General features: G+C 41.4%; 1 protein-coding gene across 1 annotated transcript in view; it reads right to left on the bottom strand.

Moving 5' to 3' along the window:
* Positions 1–22,833, bottom strand: part of SLIT2 (slit guidance ligand 2) — an 809,356-nt gene that overhangs the window by 206,424 nt on the left and 580,099 nt on the right. Inside the window, exons 12-13 of the mRNA XM_030191232.1 lie at positions 7,839–7,910; positions 95–238 (exon numbers count right to left, since the gene is read on the bottom strand). Of these exons, the coding sequence (XP_030047092.1) occupies positions 95–238; positions 7,839–7,910 (216 nt within the window). The remainder of the gene's footprint in view (positions 1–94; positions 239–7,838; positions 7,911–22,833) is intronic.

The following is a 22,833-nucleotide window of genomic DNA, read 5'->3' as shown; positions in this document are numbered from 1 at the left end:
CTGAATGCAAGAGGGAGAAAAGAATTATAATAGACAAAGAAAGCTCTCTCCCTCCCTCCCCCCACCACACTCCCAATATCAAAATCAAACCTACAGAGTTTGAATAGCCCGGAGCGGTGAAAAGGTGCCTTTGGCGATGGTCTGTAGCTTGTTGTCATACAAGGACAGGAGGTTCAGATTGTGTAGATCCTGGAAGGCGTCTACTCGTAAGCAGTTTATCTTGTTGGCATTTAGTAACCTGCAGCATCAAAACAATTACTTTTGAAACATGCACAAGCTCAATTCATTTGGATTTCAGCCTATTTCAGAAACTGCTCCTCGTGCTCATGTGAGACCAGATTTTTAAAACAACAATAAAAAAAACTCTTGCTTTCTTAACTGTGGAAGTAGAGGTAAAAACATTTTTTATAAGGTGATACCTTTTTATTGGACTGATTTAAAATGTGAGGAGACAAATCAATAAACAACAGCAAGTATCCAGCTCTAGTTTTCATAGATTGTTGAAGTTTTCTTTGTGTGCATTCAAGTGATGCATACAGTGGCTGCGCCATATTTTAACAAATTCTTATATAGTAATCCAGTTCTGGTACAAACAGCAAACTGTTCAACCCCTCTCCCTTCCCTCCACAGCAACTACCTTGCACTATGCATCTCCCGTCCTCCTCTCCTCTCCAGCATTGGTGTGTGTACTCCTGCAGTTAAAACCCTTGGGCCTCCAGTCCATGGAAAGTGCCAAAATGTTTGTGGGAGGGGTTGGCTTGTTTTTGTGAATTTAAGAGTTTTGCCAAGCTAAGTGTGGGATATCCTTCTTTTCCACCTTTTCATATTCTGTTCTGACTGGGTGGAATGCCAGGGTTTGTACCAGGGATCCCATGGTCTAGAAACTGCTGATCTACAGGCAAGGCATAACGTCTATACTTGATCTAACCCCTAGAGCTTTTGAGTAGTGGTAGTGAAAGGAGGTCTCTGCCCCCAGAGGAAGACACCATTGAACCAGCATGGCGTATAAGCAGCATGTATAAGGAAGTCAGCCTAGCATACCCCTGTGGTCTGATTAGGGCTGTACCAAATATTCCCCCCCCCCCCCCCCCAGTGCCCCAAATGCATTATTTGTATTCGGCCGAATACAAATAATGCATTCGGGACACCTGGGGTAGCGAGTCATCTGATAGGCCTGGCTTGTGTCTGGCTTGTATCCAGCACTGCTCTTTCACTGCTGCTACCTGCTTAATGCCCTGCAGTCCCATCGGCCTTCTGTTCCTGGTTTTAAAATCTGTTTGCTCTCCTGGCTTCTGCTCACAGTCTGATATTCCACCCCGACCTGGAATTGCTGTTTCTTGCTCCTGGCCGTCTGGACCAAATTTTGGACGATTCGGTAATGGGCAGTTAAGGATGTCCAAAATTGGATGTTTCTATGAAAAAGACATCTTTCTCATATAAACATCCAATTTTGGACGTCTTTAACTGCCCATTGCAACTGCCCCGTAGCTGTACCTCCGACACCCCCTTGAAATTTGGCCATCCCTGCAACAGGGCAGTTGAGGACATCCATCTTCTGATTTAAAGATGGGCGTCCTTCTCTTTTCATTGGTCTCCAGCCAAGACCTGTCAAACAAGTGCGGGAGGATTGTGCTGAGCGCATGCTCAGGCACAATTCTCCCGCACTTCTACCCCATAATCAGAGATAATTGCGCTGCTTAAATTTGCATGCATTATCTCTGATCATAGGTCTAATAGCGCCACGCGCTGTTCCAGTGCTATTTTAGAGCGCTGTTTGGAACAGCGCGGGGCTTCTGATCATCTGCCTGTCGGTGCGCTATACAGAATCTGGGGGTAAGTGCTATTCTGTAATGTCCAGATGCTATTATAGAATGGCGCATAAGTTGGCATTTATGTGCCAATATTTAGGAGTGAACACTTACTCCTGGCAGGTATAAATGTGCAACCAAGCAAAAATAGAAAGAAAGCACCTCTCACAGAATATTCTGAAGAAACAGAACAGTGAGGGAAGGATGCAAAAAAACAACAAAAGAGCCAAAAGACAGTACAGCAATTCTAAAAGAAAATAAAAATGTTAACGGGTCCAACTCTGTGGCACAAGATGATCACACTCAGCTACAATTTCTGTGGCACAAAGGATCAGACTCGACATGGAGGAATTTCAGCAGGAATTCCTGAGTCAGGAGTCCTGCAGTCCAATTGGTAATGTCATACATGTAATGCAGCAAGCTTCTGCTAATAGGACCACTCTGGTCTAGCAACACACCAGTTATTGGTAACATGTCAGCACAATACACATCAGCGGTGCGGCCTAAAGGTTGCATTTTAGCGAACAAGTTATAGTAATCAATAACGTATGCATGTACATCTGGGACCCACCCATGCCCCACTCGTACGTATGCTCCCTTGCAATCGCGCATGTTTGCTGTCTACCGCCAGCGTTAAACCCAGATATACAATGCTGGGCTGTATCCAGCAGCTGGCATTGAATATCTGGGTTTATTTTGGCCGCTAAAAAGTTAACTAGCTATGCTGAAATTCAGCGCTAACCAGTTATCTTTTTAGTGGTCAAAGACAAGCCTGCTATTTAATAGCTGCTAACTGGGATATTCGGTGGGAGATAATCAGTTATCTCCCACTGAATATCCACGGTCAGATGCTTAAATAGCATTTAACCAGCCAGGAGCCATTCCTGGCTGCTTAAATAGATTTGAATTTAGGGGGGGGGGGGTAAGTTTACACCCCCAGATATTCAGAGCTATTTAACCAGCCAGAACGGCTGCTGACGGGTTAAATAGCATTTAACCGTCTATCTACCGATATTCCTGCTGAATATCCCTGGTTAGCAGCTAGCTGGTTATATTGCGCAATATAACCGGCTATGTGCCAATTTTTAAAGCAAGTTTAGCATCCATATTTGGTTGCTGCATGATACCATAGAATATCTTTGGCCGGTTATCTTGAAACCAGCTAAAAATAAACCGGATATTTAATGCCGGTCACCAGAAATGACCCAGAATTGAATATTGGCCTCATAGAATACTAGCTTAACCCAGTTACATGCTTAAGTGCAAATTTAAGCCAATCAGTGCCGATCAACACCACTTAAAGCCAATTACTGTCTCAGAGAACAAATTAAGGATTAATTAAGTTGGGCACGTAACTGCTAGTATTTTGATACATACAAATGCAATTCTGCACAATGGACATTAATATGTGTGTAATACTATAGAATCAAGGGGACAGTGCCAAGACAGCTGTAAAGATTTTCAACCATATACAGTATCCATATAGGAGGTAATTCTATAACAGGGCACCAAAATTTAGATAATGATAATAAAATGGTTCAGTAATATATCCAGTAAGACAGTCTGCTGCAGAAGTAGAACAGACAACCAAACAGCAACAGCGATCCAAGGAAGGAAAAACACAGCAAGAGTTTATCCAAATGTCAACTTGAATGGAAACAGGCCCCAACCTGGCCAAGTTTCAGAAAAACCTTCGGCAGGGGTCACATAGGTTTCCACAATACATTCACAGATTCAAAGCGTGTACTGCAATACCTGCTGCTGCTGTTTGGTTGTCAGTAATATATTCACCAATTCTTCTACTCAAATAAGCACATACTTTACAATCATATGAAAGTGTGCTCAGAAAAACTAAACCATACCTAGGGCCCTGTTTACTAAGGTGCGCTAGCATTTTTAGTGCACGCTAACGCTAGAGACACCCATAGGAATATTTGGGTGTCTCTGGCATTAGTACGCACTAAAAACGTTAGCGTGCCTACAGCGCAGCTTAGTAAACAGGTCCCTTAGTTAGAACCAAAGGGTAGGCATCCACGTGCTGTCACTGCACACAGTCCTTAAAGAAATATATAGCAAAAATTGACACATCTTAAATGTCCAATGGCTATTCTATAACAATGCACATAACTTAATTGGTTAACTAGCCAATCAGCGCTGTCAATTGGATGTTAACAAGCAATTATCAGAACTAATTGGCATTAAAATTTACATGCACAACTCATGGTACACTTAAATTCTAAGTCACATAGTTGAAAAGGAGGTGTGGCCATGGGTGGGGTGGGGTGGGGCATTTCTAAAATCTCCTTGCATTGTTGTAGAACACACCCGCTCTGTACCCAATGTAGGCACCAGGATTTACGCCAAGTGGAGAGGCGCTCGGCATAATCTATATACCGTGCGGAAATTTAAGCCTATTCTATAAAATATAGGCTTACTTTAGAGAATACGCCAAGGTGTTTTTTTTCTGTATGGAATTTTCAGGCCAGTAGAGAATCCATAAACGTGGAGAACTCAACAAAGTCCCACGGATAGTCACAATATAACAAAACAGTGGGTAAAAAAACCAGGAGTTCCAGAGTGAAGATGAACCAAACTTTATTAATCAGTATATTGACTCGACACAACATTGTGTTTCGGCCAAAGGGCCTACATCAGGAGTCTAAATACTTGAGAACGATAATGATGATCCAGAATTAGCAATGTTGTAAAATACAGTCTGTATTGTAGTGGTCTTTGTTCTGAAGCGTGAGCCAGATCTCTTGCATGAGCATCTGGGCTGTGCAGTCTAAGAAACAGCTGATAGTGAATAACAGCCCTTTTGAGCTTGTTTCCTAGGGCTGCAAGGGCTGCACCCGCATGCCTAAAATGCAGCACATGCGTAACTTACAGTAAATGTTGGCTCCACCTTTGCCCCGCCCATGCTCGTCCTCTCTGAAAGCCCCTCCTAACAAGTATGTGCTAACTCATTTTAGCATATAATTGCACAACACAACTTAGGTGCAGTGACTTACCTAGATTATTCACCACCCTGGGTGGGTTGCCGCTGCACCCCCCCCAGTACATCACAACCCCCTGAAGTGCACCACCCACCACCTTTCCTCCTAGCAAGGGGGTACGCGGAGCCTCTGCCAGTTCCCTGCCCCAGAACAGGAAGTAACGTCGGAGGGGGCAGGGGACCGGAACAGCCAACAGCCACGCAACTGCTCCGTGCACTCTCTTGCTGCCTGATTTTAGGATGGACCGTCTCCCACTGCCCCACCCTTGGTATACTACTGCTTAGGTGCGATATATATAAATGGCAGTATTCTACAAATTTAAGCATGCGTATAGCATTTGAATTTAGGTAACCTCTGACAGAGTGAGGGGGAATAGTACTAGTTAAAATCTGCAGATAGGGCCACAGGTAGCCTCATTCACATAATTTAATGCAGAATTTCAATAGTTTTTAACAACAAACAGCGAAAACTAAATGCTGAATTATGCTATGTGGAATTTGAGCCCGGTCTTTATAGTTTTCTGGGCCACTTACTTTATTCATTTATTTAAGCTAAAGTTTTTTCTCCTCATTACAATCTGTTTTGCTGATGACTTGTTATGAGAAAGAGCAGAGTTCATTTTAATGTACCTTATAATTATACAGTATCCTTTGTCTGACTGATATGGAGCAAATGGTGTATGAACATACATTTTTCTTTGCTTTGATTTTCTTTTTTTGGAGGGTTGTAAGGACCCCTTTGTTTTTATAACTCTGTATATAGTACCTGTGATAAAACTGATGATGAATTATTAAAGAAGGGAGAGAATCTTAAAAAACTGAAGAGCTGTAAAGTATGAAAAGCTATTTTCTAGATAAATGCAGGTTTTTATTTTCAAGAATTCTATTCAACATAAGAGGATTTTTTCCCACTGAATATCATTACAAAATCGTGGTAGCATTTTTAGCATGCGCTAAACGCTAGAGAGGCCCATAGGAATATATTGGTGCTTTTAGTGCAAATTTCACACATCCTGTGACTATCTATAAAGGCAGTTCGTTTCCGGTATGAACTCATTTTTTGAAACTCACGTCTTCATTTCTATCACCTCACAGGGCTGCCTATGTCTTTTTTTTAAATTACTATTATTAAAGCTGGTAGTTTCCTGCTGTTTCTTTCAGCTTGCAGATCAAACAAATCTGGTCTCTATTTGACTACAATGCTATGAAGCTGGAGTTGTATTGGCTACCAGTACAATAAAGGGCTAAATTTAAAACTCTATGTCTGATCTTCAAGGCCCTGAAAAGAAATGGCCCCGAATATCTGAAGAATAGGATGATCTGTCACACACCGCCAAGGACACTAAGGTCCTCCCAAGGATTTTAACTAACTACACCCTCTCCAAAAGACATTACACGATGTGATACCTGCCAGCGAGCCTTCTCTGGAGTAGCCCCCACACTCTGGAATGCATTACCTGAAAGGCTCCGCTTAACACAAGACTACCTACTACTACTACTTATCATTTCTATAGAGCTACTAGACGTACGCAGCGCTGTACCTCTACTTCAGGAAGCAGGTGAAAGCTTGGCTCTTCAACCAAGCCTTTAATGGAAGAAGTAACCAACTTGTTAGTCTCACTCACACACAAGGATTGACTCGGGCTGCACATACTGCAGCGGGACATGTTTGTCCACTCCTACCGTAGCTGAGATAATATTTAACCATCTCTCTGACCTCACGTGCAACTTTCTTCAAATCAATCACCTTACTTTCTAATTCTTCCTACTTTCTTACTCATCTATATGTTACAACTTTGCCTTACCCCTCACTACCAATTATAATGTTCTAGTACATATTGTATTGTCATTGCAAGTAGTGTACCATGCCATACTTTGTATTGTTGTTCGAATATTTTTACTGCTCTAATTGCCTACGGCTCATGTTTGATCTATTCTTACTGTACACCGCCTTGAGTGAATTACTTGAAAAAGGCAGTAAATAAATCCAAATAAATAAATAAATTTAATAATCCACCTTCCATTTAGCCCAGCCATTTCTGTTCTACTTGCTAGACCAGGTCCCACATATTATGCCAGTTTCTCAAACATCCTGCCTTGAGTCTGACCACTAGGTGGTACTGCTGGGTGATGGCTAAGCCACCCTCTCCTCCTCCTTCGGCTATGAACGCTGCCTCCACAGCAAACTAAAATCTGGGTATAGGGATCAGAACCAGATCTCCTGTATATATCTCTATAAATATGCTCTCTCACATCTATTTGTACCCTGCAAGTTATGTTTGATCACAGCTCTCAAAGATTACCACTTGCCTTTCTTTTGGTCTAGCTACAATAATGATAGACACTTAAAAAAAAAAAAGAAGATTCTGAATTTAACCTCTAGGTGGCGCTTTGAGTCACATTTTTAAGTAATTATGTACAATTTGCTAGCTGCTTCCTCCCTCTGTTTTATACTTACACAATACACTCTGCTCAATCCCATCTCCATAAAGCATGAACAAGAAAATGCTTCTAATCAACTAGATGGATATTTGTCTGCTAAACTCATCACTCTTTAGAATCACCAGCTATTGATTGCCAGATAATCTGCAGCAGAACGCTGCAGCTGTTTTATAAGGCCTGGTTCACACAATTTATTTTGAGATTGTAGCATTACCCCACTGGCTCTGCCACTGATCATTTTGACAAAATCTGATAAACACATCACTGCGTTCTGCATACACCCCACTAGCAAATGAAAACAGAGATGGTTCTTAAGGTTGAGGGGGAGCAGGTGCCTCACTGAGCGACAGATGAATATCACAAATACAAGCTATTTTCACAGCAAAACAATGCATACTAATGTTTAAGCCCTATACAAAGACAGTAAGGAAAAATGTTGGTTGGTGTCCATTTGAACTGGTTACAAAAGCTCTTTCTTAAACAACTATTTTCTCTATGTATTTATAAATGCTGTTCTTTTCTTTCCAAAAGGAACATAAATTGCTTTGATGAAAAACTTTTTTTTTTAATGGTAATGTTAAAGAAATACTCACAACAACTGCAAAGAAAAAAGCCCCTCGAACAAGTTTTTCGGCAGCTCCGTAATTTTATTTCCATAAAGTACCCTTTGAAATTAGAAAGAGAAAATTAGCAAGCTTGAAAAACATTACAAGGTCAATTTCCATGAAGATTTTACCGCTGCCAGAAACAATTGCTTACAGCACAATTTAGTTCAAGATGAAAAATATAACAATGATTTTTGAAAGCCTGGACACATATTTCCAACAACAAATTTCTTACGCTGATAAAAATGCAATATTGGGCTGTTCTACGGGCTTCTGTGGGTGTGTGCACCCCCTGGGTTTCAGTTCACCCTCCCCTCCTCCCTTCTATTCTCTCTCTTCTTTGTCTGAAGCTCCCCTGCCAGAGATGAAAGTGAAGCAGTGACTGCTGTGGTTGGGGCAGCAGTTGGTAACTGGATGGAAATAAAGGTGACCACCTAGCTCTGTGTCTCAAGGGTATCTGTCCTGCTTTTATTTATTTATTTACTTTTTAATTCCTTTTTTTTTTTTACATCACGATACTGCCAAAAAGGAGAAGGAACTGAAAAGACAGAACTGATTCGCCTGTCTTTTGACATGTGTGCTGGTGGCTATAGTGCTTATCCCAGAGAGGATACAGGGGAGTGGAGGAATAACCTAGCAGTTACAGCACTGGACTTGATAACCAGAGGTGCCCAATTCAAATCCCACTGCTGATCCTTGTGAGCTTGGTCAAGTCACTTAGGGATCCTTTTACAAAGGCACATTAGTGTTTTTAGCATGTGCTGATAATAAGCGTGTGTTAAATACTAGAAACGCCGATATATTCCTATGGACCTCTCTAGCGTTTAGCACACGCTAAAAATGCTACCACGATTTTGTAAAAGACCCCATTAACCCTCCATTGTCTCAGGTACAAAAATCAGATTGTGAGTCCAAAAGGGAAAGGGAAATACCTAGTGAACCTGAACGTACTGAGCTATCACCAAAATAAGTGTGAGCAAAATCCAAATGAATAATATAGTATTATCAGAGTGGATACATATGCAGCCAGATGGCTATACAGTAGTTAATGCTACATATAATTTTGTGATTTTGCCAGAAAAAAATCCTGAAATTTCAATTTATTTCCCATGGATAGTGCACATTATCACGCAACAACAGTGTGCCATTAATGAAACTGCCCCCTTGAATGAAAATTAAAAAAATAAAAACAAAACGAGTTTTCAAATGATAGGCAAGACTAAACAAAATGAATTTGTTTTGCTTGTGCAACTCCTACTAAAGAACACCAGCAATAAGGGAGACAAATAGGAGGAAACATTTTTTCACTCAATGAATAGTTAAGCTCTGGAACTCTTTACTGGAGGATGTGGTAACAGTGCTTAGTGTATCTGGGTTTAAAAAAGGTTTGGACAAATTCCTGGAGGAAAAGTCCATAGTCTGCTATTGAGACAGACATGGGATGCAACTGCTTGCCCTGGGATCTGTAGTACGGAGGGTTGTCAAGATTTGGGTTTCTGCCAGGTACTTGTGACCTGGCTTGGTCACTGTTTGGAAAACAGGATACTGGGCTAGATGGACCATTGGTCTGACCCAGTATGGCTACTCTTATTGATGTAGTGTACCTAGATTTTCAGAAAGGATTTGTTAAAAGTACCTGATGAGAGATCCCTAATGAAATTTAAAAGCCATGGGGTATGAGACAATCTTCTGTTGTGGACTGGGAACTGGTTAACAGATAGAAAACAGAGTAGGACTAAATGGTCAATTCTTTCAATGGAGGAAGGTAAATTGTAGACTGTCGGAAGGATCTGTACTGGGACTGGGAACAATGAGCAAGGTCATCAAATTTGCAGATGACATAAAACTACTCAAAGTTGTTAAACTGCATGCGGACTGTGAAAAACTGCAGGAGGTCCTTGTGGGACTGGATGACAGTCTCATATTTAATGATATGATCGAGGTCTACAAGATCCTGAGTGGTATAGAAAGGGTAAAAGTGAACTGATTTTTCACTCTTTCAAAAAGTACAAAAACCAGGGGACACTCAATGAAATTACATGGAAATACTTTTAAAACAAACAGGAGGAAATATTTTTTTCACTTAAAGAATAGCTAAACTCTGGAACTCGTTGCCAGAAGATGTAATAACAGTGGTTAGCGTATCTGGGTTTAAAAAAGGTTTGGACAAGTTCCTGGAGGAAAAGTCCATAGTCTGTCATTGAGACGTTGGGGAAGCCAATGCTTGCCATGGGATTGCTAGCATGGATTGTTGCTATTAACTGAAGTAGCCCAATGGTTAGTGCAGCAGGCTTTAACCCCGACAACCTGGGTTCAATTCCCACTATAGTTCCTTGTGACCTTGGGCAAGTCACTTAACTCTCCATTTCCCCAGGTACAAAAACTTAGATTGTGAGCCCTCTAAGGACACAGAAAGTACCTATTGATAACATGTACAGTGCTGTGTACATCTTGTAGTGCTATAGAAATTATTATTACCAGTAGTAATAGTTCTGCCAGGTAATTGTGACCTGGATTGGCCACTGTTGGAAGTAGGATGCTGGACTGGGTGGGCTATTGGTCTGACCCTAATGTAGATAAGTGCAAAGTGATGCACATTGGGAAGAATAACCCACATTATAGCCACATTAAGAGTTACCACTGAAGTAAAGGATCTAGGTGTCATTGTGGACAATACACTGAAATCTTCCGCTCAGTGTGCAGCCAAAAAAAGCAAATAGATTATTAGGAAAGGCATAGAGAATAAAACAAAGAATATTTCTCTGCATCACTCCATGGTGGGACAAGTCCTCGATTATTGTAGGCAGTACTGATCACTGCATCTCTAAAACAATATAGCAGAATTAGAAAAGTTAAATAGAAGGGTGACCAAGATGATTATAGGGATAGATTACTCTCATATGAATAAAGGCTAAAAAGGCTAGGGGTCTTCAACTGGGAGAAGAGACGGCTGAGGTGAGATATGATAAAGGTCTACAAAATCCTGAATGGCGTGGAATGGATACATACTAAGCAATTGTCTACTTTTTCAAATAGTATAAAGGACTAGGGGACACATCATGAAGTAACACAGAAGCACATTTAAAACAAATAGGAGAAAATATCTTTTTCACTCAAAGCATAGTTAAGCTATGGCATTTGTTGTCAGAGAATGTGGTAAAAGCAGATAGTTGGATAGTTACAAAAGTTGGACAAATTCCTGGAAGAAAAGTCCATAAACCATTGTTAAGGTAGACCTGGGGAAAGCTGTTGCTTACCCCTGGGGGTAAGTAGCATGGACTCTTGCTACTTCTTTGGATCCTGTGACGTGGCTTGGCTACTGTTGGAACAGATGCTGGCCTGTTCCAGTGCAGCACTTCTTATATTGTTCTTAGGTTTCCTTATATGATTCATCTTCATTTTGTTGCCTCAAAAGCCAACAAAACGTATGCAGCTGTAATGGAGGCTCTGAAATGCTTATGAGAATCCCTAGGTGAAATTACCCAGGAGGTAAAATCAGACTATAACACTAACTGTGATGCTGCTTAAACAGTCTTTCCATCACTTCAGTGTGAATTGTGATCACTCAACTAACATGAGTTTGGCCTTTCCTCTAGCCTCATGCATTGCACAGTCAGCATCAGCTGATTGAAACTAATCTGAGCCCTTGTTCCTGAGTAAATAAGAGCACAATAATCACCCCAAAGAAAGCAAAGCCCTGACCCGCGATTGACTGCTGTAGGTAATGATGAATGAAAGGAGAAAGAACAGACCCATTTTCCTTAGCTAGAGAACACCGGCTCTCCTGCACCATGTGAAAGAAACAAAAATATACTCTACTAAACACAATAAACAGAAGCTGACAGCAATGAAGGACACACTGGATGATGCCAGCACGCTAGCCTTATAGATATCTATTTTACCACACTGAGTGGTCTTTCTCTCCTTTAAAGGTGCACCTGGTCAGGCCTCAGGCCTCACAGTTGAAGTTCCTTAATGGGCACATGTAGAGCATCTTTGCAAGGTGATTCCCCACCTTGCAGCTTCAGGTCTAAGATTTTTCACTCCTTTACAGTCCCTTGTACGAGGAAAGATGTTCATAAAAATGCAGTTGTTTTAAGAGAAGGCCTGTACTTATTCTTTCTAAGGTCTGCTGGCCTACACAAATAGTGAGAAATACTCCATAAAAAGGGAAAGGGGGTGAGATTTGATATATCACTTTTCTGAAGTTACAATCAAAGCAGTTCACATACTATATACAGGTACTTATTTTGTACATGGGACAAAGGAGGTAAACTGGACCACGGAGTTATGTGCAATGACAGCGCTGTAGGAAATCACTCTGAAGGAAACATGCCAGCTTCTGTTCTGCTTGATCATTGCTAGGGACATGAACAACTTCAAGAGAAAGCAGTCAAAAAGGAAACGGTACCATAACACTGAAAAGTATAAACGAATCATGAGAGGAAAACACCAGTGGGAAATAACCAACCTGAAAAAAAATAACTAACCCAAAAAAAGTCACGTTGAACCAATGGCTTCAGCTACTTGTGATACTCAACTGAGTTGCAGAGTGAATCATAATCAATGTGTTATAAGTACTCCAAAAGATTAAAACAAAAAAAATGAAAAGGTCATTTTGTGGGAAGGGAACAGGGCTTTACTCAACCAGAATCATACAAAGTTGGACAATCACTGGAAGGTGAGGACAGCCCTGGAGGCACTGCATGGAAGGAATGTATAGGGATGGCTGTTACTTTAAATGGGGAAAGTAGAAAAGGACAGCAAACAGGGCACCTCAAATGAAATATATAGGGTCATGGTGGAAAGGGAGTAGATTATAAAGATGCAAAAAGGCACAATAGACACACCAGCATTTTTAAATAAAAACTTTTGTTTGGTGATCCTCTAAATAAAATATCTCGAGTCCTTTCTTCAGGCAACAACAACAACAGAAAAGACAAAATATAATGAGTTGTTCCAAGTCTTTGGACTTAGAGCCCTCTTCAAAATTACACAAAAACTCATAGTAACAACCTTTTCAGGTACATCAGAAGCAGAAACCTTATAAGGGAATCTGTGGGACTGTTAGATCATGAAGGAGCACTCAGGGAGGACAAGGTCATAGTGGAGAGACTGAATGAATTCTTTGCTTTGGTCTTTAAGGAAGAAGACTTATTTATTTTCAGTACTTTTTATACTACCTAGACCTAAGCAGTTTATAATTTCTTTACTGGCTCTAATGGGCTCACAATGGGACAATGGAGGACTAAGTGATTTGCCCAAGACCCCATGGAGCTGCAGAGGGAACTAAACCTGATTCCTCAGGATCTCAACCGCTGCTGGCCGTTAGGCAGCAGTAGGAATCAAACCTGGTTCCCCAGGTCTGCAACCTGCTGCACTAACCATTAAGCCACTCCTAATCTACCTGTGCCAGAAATGGTTTTGATGCGGAGGAGTGATAGGGTGGATCGAATTGGTGGAGGGGTATCACTGTATGTGGACAGGGTGGATCGAATTGGTGGAGGGGTAGCACTATATGTTAAGGAGCATCTTGAATCAAATAGATTGAAAATTCTGCAGGAAACAAAACACATCTTGGAATCCTTATGGTTTGAAATTCCATGTGTAAAGGGGAAAAGGATAGTGATAGGAGTGTACTACTGTCCGCCTGGCCAGGATAAACAGACAGATGAAGAAATATTAAAGGAAATTAGGGACGCTAACAAACTGGGCAACACAATAATAATGGGTGATTTCAATTATCACGATATTGACTGGGTAAATGTAACATCAGGGCATGCTAGGGAGGTAAAATTCCTTTACGAAATCAAGGACTGCTTTATGGAGCAGCTGGTACAGGAGCCAACAAGAGAAGGAAAAATTCTAGGCCTAGTCCTTAGTGGAGCACATGATCTGGTGCGGGAGGTAATGGTGCTGGGGCCGCTTGATAACAATGATCATAATATGATCAGATTTGATATTAGCGTTGCAGTAAGTAAATACAGGAAATCCAATATGTTAGCGTTTAACTTTCAAAAAGGAGACTGATAAAATGAGAAGAACAGTGAAAAAAAAAACCTTAGAGGAGCGGCTGCGAGGGTCAAAAATTTACATCAGGCGTGGATGCTGTTCAAAAATACCATCCTGGAAGCTCAGGCTAAATATATTCCATGTATTAAAAAAGGAGGAAGGAAGACCAAACGATAGACTGCATGGTTAAAAAGTGAGGTGAAGGAAGCTATTAGAGCTAAAAGAAAATCCTTCATAAAATGGAAGAAGGAACCGACTGAAAATAATAAGAAACAGCATAAGGAATGTCAAGTCAAATGCAAAGCGCTGATAAGGAAGGAAAAGAGGGACTTTGAAAAAAAGATTGCGTTAGAGGCAAAAAACGCGTAGTAAAAAATTATTAAAAGCAGGAAGCCAGCAAAAGAATTGGTTGGACCGCTAGATGACCGAGGGGTAAAAGGGGCGACCAGGGAAGACAAAGCCATAGCAGAGAGATTAAATTCTTTGCTTCGGTCTTCACCGAGGAAGAGTTGGGAGAGATACCGGTGCCAGAAATGGTATTCAAAGCTGATGAGTCAAAGAAACTGAATGAAATCTCTATAAACCTGAAGAATATAACAGGGGAGTAGCTACTGGCGGGCCTGGACAGGCCCGCCCAGTTTTTTCTCAGGCCCATCCAGATTGAAGAGTCCCTCACCTCTGTCACCGTGTCTCCTCGCCCTCTCCCACCCCTGCAGTAGCGCCTGCATTTAATGCTATCGGCGCTGCCTCCTCCTGTACCCCACAGTCTCCATCTCCTACCCCTGCGGCAGTGGTTGTAATTTGCTATCAGCGCTGCCTGACAGCTGACAGACATGGCACGACGTCCTGCTCCGGAGCCTTCCCTCTGCCATGCTGATTCAACTTCCTGTTTACGCAGGGTGGAACGCACGCAGTAGAGGGAAGGTCCCAGAGCAGGTTGTCGGCGCCACGTCTGTGAATTAATTTATTATTTGTTACATTTGTGTCCCACGTTTTCCCACCTATTTGTAGGCTCAATGTGGCTTACATAGTGATGGAGAGCTCTTTGCAGACTCCGGAGTAAACAAATACAAGGTGATGTTGTGGTAGGATAAGGTTCATGTGGTAGGACCACATAAAGGAATCGTATAACAGGAGAGTTGTGTAATGACCATTACGAACTTTAGTGTTGTTGTGTTGCAGAGATCTGGCATTTATGTTGGGTCGGTAGGGTATGCCTTTTTAAACAGGTGTTTTTAAGTGTTTTTCTGAAGTGTAGGTGGTCGTATGTAGTTTTCAAGTCTTTTGGTAGTGCGTTCCACAGTTGTGCGCTGATGTAGGACAAACTGGATGCGTAAGTTGATTTGATTTGAGTCCTTTGAAGCTTGGATAATGGAGATTGTGGTATGTTTCTGTTGATTCGGATGTGGTTTTTTTTGTTACATTTGTACCCCGCGCTTTCCCACTCATGGCAGGCTCAATGCGGCTTACATGGGGCAGTGGAGGGCTAAGTGATTAGTTGGTAGGTCGATCAAGTCTGTCATGTATCCTGGTGCTTCACCGTAGATAATTTTGTGAACCATAGTGCAGATTTTGAAGGCAATGCGTTCTTTGATTGGGAGCCAGTGTAATTTTTCGCAGAAGGGTTTTGCACTTTCAAATCGTGTTTTTCCAAAGATGAATCTTGCTGCCGTGTTTTGAGTGGGCTGAAGTTTCTTTAAGGTTTGTTCTTTGCATCCCGCATAAATTCAATTGCAGTAGTCTACATGGCTTAGTACCATTGATTGTATCAGGTTGCGAAATGTTTCCCTCGGGAAGAATTGTTTCACGCGTTTGAGTTTCCACAATGAGTAGAACATTTTCTTTGTTGTGGATTTTACTTGATTCTCTAGTGTTATGTTGTGGTCCGGTGTAACGCCGAGGATTTTCAGGCTGTCTGAGACAGGGAGGGTGTGGTCTGGGGTGTTAAGTTTTTTGAAGATATGCATCCTAGTCTTCAAGTAGAAATGAACAGGGTGAACATCAGAAATGTGGACATTGCTGTATCTTTCAGTTACAATAGAAGATTCTGTATTTATATAGAAACATGGATAAAAAGAATTGAAACCGAAACATCGCACCACTTGTGGACTCTGAAAAACGTTATATATGTACTTAAGTGCCCATTTGAGCTTCTATATATAGGACATTCCTCCAGGAAATGTAAAACAAGGGTTATTGAACATCGTCATTGCATTTTAAATAATAAAATAGAAGCTCCAATGGTGAAACATTGCCAGAGATTAGGTCACAGCTTTAATCATCTTAAGTGTATAATCATTGATCAAGTTACTATGGGAATTGGGGGGAATATTAAAAAGTAATTATGGAGAAAAGAACAACAATGGATTTTCAATTTGAATACAATAGAGAGAGCCACACGGATTGAATTAGGAATATGGAATGGAATGCATTCTTCTAACTCATAATGGTCTCTTTAAGAAACGTTGATCGCAGCTGATTGGATGCCAGGTTACTTGGCATCTTTTTAGATCCTGCAGCCATCTTGGTCTTTAGATTTTGAAGGTTGAAAGTTCTACAAGTATTGATTCTTTCTGAAGCAGCAAGTTTTAGTGAAACAAGTCGCTCTTGTTTAGAGGATGCAGGATGAAAGATGGGACTAGCAGTGCACTGCTTTAGAGTGATCAGCAGTGGTGTATTTGGTGTTAAGTGGACTTTTGTTAATTGTCGTTTCTTTGTTGAGGTGAGTTTGTTTGGGCCTATAAGTCTGAATGACGTACATTATCTTCTATATTACAATTACGGGAATATGAAATCATGAACTTATGTTTTTTGAACACCTCATGAGTCTGTAAAATGTTCCAATGTTTTCTGATAATAGATAAAATTTTGTGAGACATCTTGGTATATTTTAAAATATAAGGTGTATTGGCTACTTTCGTTTTCATTATAGGTCATAATAACAATTAGCTTACCCAGATATCCTCGCTCTTTAAATCTCTTTTTCAGTGTTTCACATGATTGTGTATATTGTTGAGTGGTATCACATACCCTTCTATATCTCAAAAACTGAGAGAAGGGAAGGCCATTCTTCAAATGGATAGGATGAATACTATCGTAAGCCAACAATTAGTTCCTTTCAGTAGGCTTAGAATAAATGTCCATCCACAACTGACATCCCTCTTTAGTGATCCATACATCCAAAAAACTGAGGTGGTATTTATGACATGTACAATCAAACTGAATAGATGGATGACATTGATTAAGCTCTTGTACAAATACCATTAATTCCTCAGAGGTATTTATTTTATTTATTTCTTTATTTATTTTATTTGTTGCATTTGTATCCCACATTTTCCTACCTTTTTGCAGGCTCAATGTGGCTTACATATTACCGTTAACGGCGTTAGCTGATTCTGGTCTGAACAAATAAATTGTGTTAGAATGAGGTACATATATGGTAGGTACAGTTGGGGGGAACGTAGATAGGGAGAGGGGAGGAAGAGTCAGGTAATGTCACAAGTGTCCAGGTATTTTATGTTGGGTAGGTGGGGTATGCTCTTTTGAACAGTGCTGTCTGCCATGTATCCCGGTGCCTCGCCGTAAATAATTTTGTGAGCAGTCGTGCAGATTTTGAAAGTGATACGTTCTTTGATTGGTAGCCAATGAAGTTTTTCTCGGAGTGGTCTGGCGCTGTGAAAACACGTTTTTCCAAATATAAGCCTTGCTGCTGTGTTTTGGGCGGTCTGAAGTTTCTTTATGATTTGATCTTTGCATCCCGCATAGATTCCATTACACTAGTCTGCGTGGCTTAGTACCATTGACTGTATCAGGTTACAAAATATTTCCCTCGGGAAGAATGGTTTCGCGCATTTGAGTTTCCACATTGAGAAAAACATTTTCTTTATGGTGGATTTCGCTTGGGTCTCTAGTGATAGGTTACAGTCGATTGTTACTCCAAGAATTTTCAGGCTGTCTGAGATTGGGCGGGTGTATCCTGGGGTGTTGATGTTTGTGGGTTTGTATGTATTGTATTGCGATGAGATGATGAGACAGTGTGTTTTTTCTGTATTGAGTTTTAGTTGGAATGCATTTGCCCATGAATTCATGGTGTTTAAGCTGAGCTTGATTTCACTGGTAATTTCTGCCAGGTCATGTTTGTAGGGGATGTATAATGTTACGTCGTCAGCGTAGATAAATGGGTTAAGGCCTTGGGTGGATAAGGTCTTGGCTAGTGGAGTCATCATGAGATTGAAAAGGATTGGTGATAATGGTGATCCTTCCGGTATTCCACAGCCTGGTTTACACGGTGACGATGTTTGTTTTTGATTTCACTTGATATGTTCTTGTGGTTAGAAAACCCTTGATCCAATTGAGAGTGCCACCACTGATTCCGACGTAGTCGAGTCTTAGCAGTATGTTATGGTTAACCATGTCGAACGCACTTGACATGTCAAACTGGAGGAGGAGAATGCTCTTGCCTAGTGCTATTTCCTGCTTGAATTTGGTTAGGAGAGTGAGTAGTACTGTTTCCGTGCTGTGTAGGGGTTGAAATCCTGATTGTGACTCATGTAATACAGTAAATTTGTTTATGTACTCGTTGAGTTGTTTGTTCACCAGTCTTTCCATTAGTTTGACTACTAATGGAATAGATGTTACTGGGTGATAGTTGGTAATGTTGTTTGTTTTTTTCTTGGTGTCTGTTGGTATTGGGGTGAGCAGGATGTTGCCTTTTTCTTTACGGTAGATACCCTGCTGAAGCATGAAGTTTAAGTGGGATGTGAGATCTGTTATGAAGCGGTGTGGGGGGGGGGGGGATTGTATTAGGTAGCTGGGGCAAACGTCTAGTTGACAGTGGCTGTTGGAGTATTTTTTATCCCCTGAGTAACTGTGTCGGTGCTGAGGAGATCGAAATTTGACCATATTCGGTCAGCAGGGTGTTCACCAGGGGTTGGGTCTAGACCATTAATGAAGTTTTCTATGTCCATGTTATTCTGAGGTAGAGTTTTGCGTAGGTTTACGATTTTTTCATTGAAATATTTAGCAAGGTTGTCTGCAGATGGGATGTCAGTGTTGGTTGTGGTGATCTGTGTTGTGTCTAGAAGTTTGTTCACGAGGTTGTATAGTTTCTTCACGTTTTTGTAGTGTGGCCCAATTTTAGTTTTGTAGTACAACCTTTTGGTCTGTCTTATTGCATAATTGTATTTCCTTTGTAGTTGTTTCCATGCGTTGAGTGTGTGTTCGTTTTTTTTTTTTTAATGCGCATTCCAGTTTCCTAGATTGTGTTTTTAGTTTTTTCAGTTCTTTGTGGAACCACGGTATTGAGTTGTGTCTACGTGAAGTTCTTATTTGTGAGGGTGCTATTTCATCTAGTAAGTGTCTGCATCTTTTGTCCCATTCTGAGAGGTACTATATATGGATTCCGTTTGTGTTGTCCAATCGTTGTTGTATATCTGTTGCCAGAAAATATCCAGGTCTATTTGGCCTCTCGTGGTGTGAGTCGTGTGTTCTCTTGTATGGAGAGAACCCCTTTTTCACCATTTTAGGGAAAGGTTTAGTTTGTAATTGTCAGTCCATGGTGTTTCTGTCCATCTAGTTTGTGTTATGGTTAGGTTCTGATCAGCGGACACTTTGTATGAGATGAGGTCAAGTGTATGACCCTTCACATGGGTTGTTTGCATGTGTGGCAATGTAAGATCACATAGATGAAGGAAGTCCTTGCATTCTTGTGTGTTGGTAGAGTTTAGGTCTTCAAGGTGAAGATTGATTTCTCCTAATACTAGTGTATTGGATTTGGCTATACATATATTTGAAACAAAGTCCATAAAGTCCGCCTGGCTATCGTTCCAGTTATATGGTGGTCTGTAGAATAGGACACAATTTAGGTGGTTCAGCAGGGTATTGTGTTGAATTCTAATTGAAGCTATTTCGAAGTGGGTTGTTATAGGTTCCGCAGTGGTTTCAATCGTGAGATGAGATCAGTATATAAGCGCTATGCTCCGTCCTTTTTTCTTTTCTGGTCCAGTGGGTGATTTTATATCCTGGAGGACATAGGTTTAAGATGATAGGGTCCTTCTGATCATGGATCCAGGTTTCGGTGATGAAAAGTAGATCAAATTTCTCTGATGTGATCCAGTCTGTTATTATTGTTGTTTTGTTTACTATGGATCTGGCGTTGACGTAACCTATTTGAATTTTTTGGTATGGGTCTTTTGCATTCAGTGTTATGTGGACTTCTGTTAGTTGTCGTTTTTTGGTTTGTGTGGATTTTTTATGACCTTTCTTTTCATTTTGTTGATGTTGTACGCTTGTTGGTTCTTTTACTTTGTTTTGGTTAATGTCGGTTTGGTATGATGTGGTGTGTATTCGGTCAGTATTCGGTTATTGAATAATATAGATATGTTGTTGATTTCTGCGAGTGGGGTGGTCATTGTTAGGTGGATAGGGATAAGGAGTAGATTGCTAGGATCAGTTTGGTGGTGTTCATTATGGTATCAATTCAATAGTTTTTAAAGGAGGCTGTTGTTGTATTCAGCGTTGAAGATTATTCTTCGTACCCTCATTTTTGCGTAACAGTCTTGTCCTCCTTAATGTTGCGAGTTTCTCGTCATGTGACGGTAGCTTTATGTCATGGAGCGTGATTTAGCAGGATCTGGCGTTCTCGGGATAATAAAAGTTTAGTGATAGAATGTGCATTTCTTTGTTTTGGCAGCCGACGCTACTTACAATGTGCCGCGATCAAGAGTCATAGCCCAGTGCTGCGTCTCTCTATTCTTTTCCCTCCTGGTGAATTTTGAAGGAGGTTTAATAGACTGGAGTGGAAGTGAAGCTTTCTAGTTCGTTGTGAACAAGGAAGCTATTTGATTAATCTCTGTTTCCAGTACCCTGTGCAGCCGTCACTGGTGTTGACTCGAAACACAGCAAGTAAACCTATGAGCTGGCGATTCTTGAGGAGGTTTAATAGACTGGAGTTGTGGTGTGCCTATCTAGACCGCTGTGAGCAAGGAAGCCGTTTGGTCTCTGTTTCCACTGCCCTGCGTAGCCGTCATTGGTGTTCACTCAGAGCACAACTAGTGAACCTGTGATCTGCTGTATCCATGTTGTCGTTTTTTATTCTTTGTCCGTCTGTAGCAAGTCTAGAACTGTTTGTGTTGGATAGGCAGTGCCTGGTATATCATATGCGCTTGGTGTCTCCTCACGCTTGCTCTCTGGCTGATCGGCGCTCCCAGGTGTGAGGTCCAAGGCAGCAGGCACTGACCAGATGCGTCCCACACGTCGCTCCGACGACCATACCCCGCAAAGGCACCCTGGCATGTAGCTCGTGCCTCTTCTCTCCTTCAGCTTGCTGCTCGACGCTCCAGTTGAGCAGATGGGCTCTGGGATGAGGCACACGATGTCGCATTCCCAAGTCGGAGGGGCCACGGCCAGCTCCTGGAGGCGCTCAGCGGCCCATCTGTGGAAAAGGTCAGCAGCCCATCTCGGTTGATCTCCGGCACTCCACCACGGTAATCTTGCGCTCCCTTGGAAGTTCCCAGAGGCAGCTAGGCACTCGGTGTCCCGTCCATGGGGAGGGTCGGCGGGGAACCTCAACCGACCCTACGGCGCTCCGGCCCGGCTTGTGTAGCTCTCAGGCACTGGTCCAGTGGTCTGCCCTAGGCCTCCAAGAAGTCTGAGACCCTGGCTGTGATTCAGCCTGCGACCTGACCTGCGACCCGGCCATGAGATCACACGATCTGCCCGGTGAAGCCGTCGATCGTCGACCTGGTTCATTTCCAGACGATCGGGGGTCTATTGGTCTATTTGGGGGTCGCACAGTCAGTTTTCAACTGGTTCTCTGCTGATATTTTCGGTTGGGGTCCCCGGAGCTGGTTGCTCTGTGACCTTCAGGTAGCGGCCATCTTAGCAGGTATCACTCCATAACAACAAAATGTCATCTATGTATCTACCTCAATATGCTATTTTAGCATAATTCAGTGAGGAACATACTTATGTTCTTCAAAGTTGAAACAATGCTCCCATATAAATGCTAGATGTTTATAACTATAATTTGTCATCAAATACAAAGAAGTTTTTCTTCAAAGCCATTTCAATCAGTTGCAACAGAAAGGCTGATGGCACCTGACAAGTTCATGGCCAGGATTCTAATGCTGTTTCCACAACTGAAGTGCCTCAGACTGAGGTACAGAAGTGTGTAATGAATGTACATCAAGAATGACAAGCAAAGTTTGATCCAAGATGTTATGCTGTTGAGATAAAATATACAAAAAATGTGCCGTGTCACGTAAATAAAATGGAATAGTAATAACCAAAGGACGCAGGAAAAAATTTGTATACTTGCAAACCCGTTCAAGTAAAGAATTACATGAAGAAACTATAGGTCTACCTGAGGATTGTTAATGACATCACAGTGATGTAAACTTTTGTCTATCTTGAAGACCTATCACAAGCTCCTCCCACAGCATCAATCACTGAACTCAAGGAAGAGCTGCAAATGATGTGGGACAGCCTACCACAGGGACTGATTGACCTCACACACATCTCTCTCCTCCTCCCTTGCCTGCTCTCTTCAGTCTTTTCCACAATACTGAATCCTTTTCTCTTTCAATTAAAGCTGGGAGTGGACACTTTGAGCATTCACACTGACTGCAAAATGCTGACACATTGTTAATTGTATTGTTTGAGTGATGTTATTTTACTGTGCTTTAGCTCGAACATTTTTAACGGACAAAAATCCCTAGGTAGTAACGCTAAAATGTCAGTAACATCAACATATCTTAAGACAATGAAATGTTTAATAAGAATATGTACCGTAAGTATGATGACTAAATAAGTATGTAAAATTTCTCATTGAAATTCACTGAGAAAACAGGAAAAAACTATGGGGCTATTTTTTTTTTTTTGCCTCACCCTGTCTAAACGTATATTATTACACTGGCAGCAGCAGCAACATAATTACTGCTACAATTATAATTCTACATTAAATCTACATAAA

This window comes from Microcaecilia unicolor, chromosome 2 (assembly GCF_901765095.1).
Source record: "Microcaecilia unicolor chromosome 2, aMicUni1.1, whole genome shotgun sequence".
Lineage (NCBI taxonomy): Eukaryota > Metazoa > Chordata > Amphibia > Gymnophiona > Siphonopidae > Microcaecilia > Microcaecilia unicolor.
The sequence above is the reverse complement of the archived record's forward strand: the minus strand, read 5'-3'. Positions and strand labels throughout refer to the sequence as shown.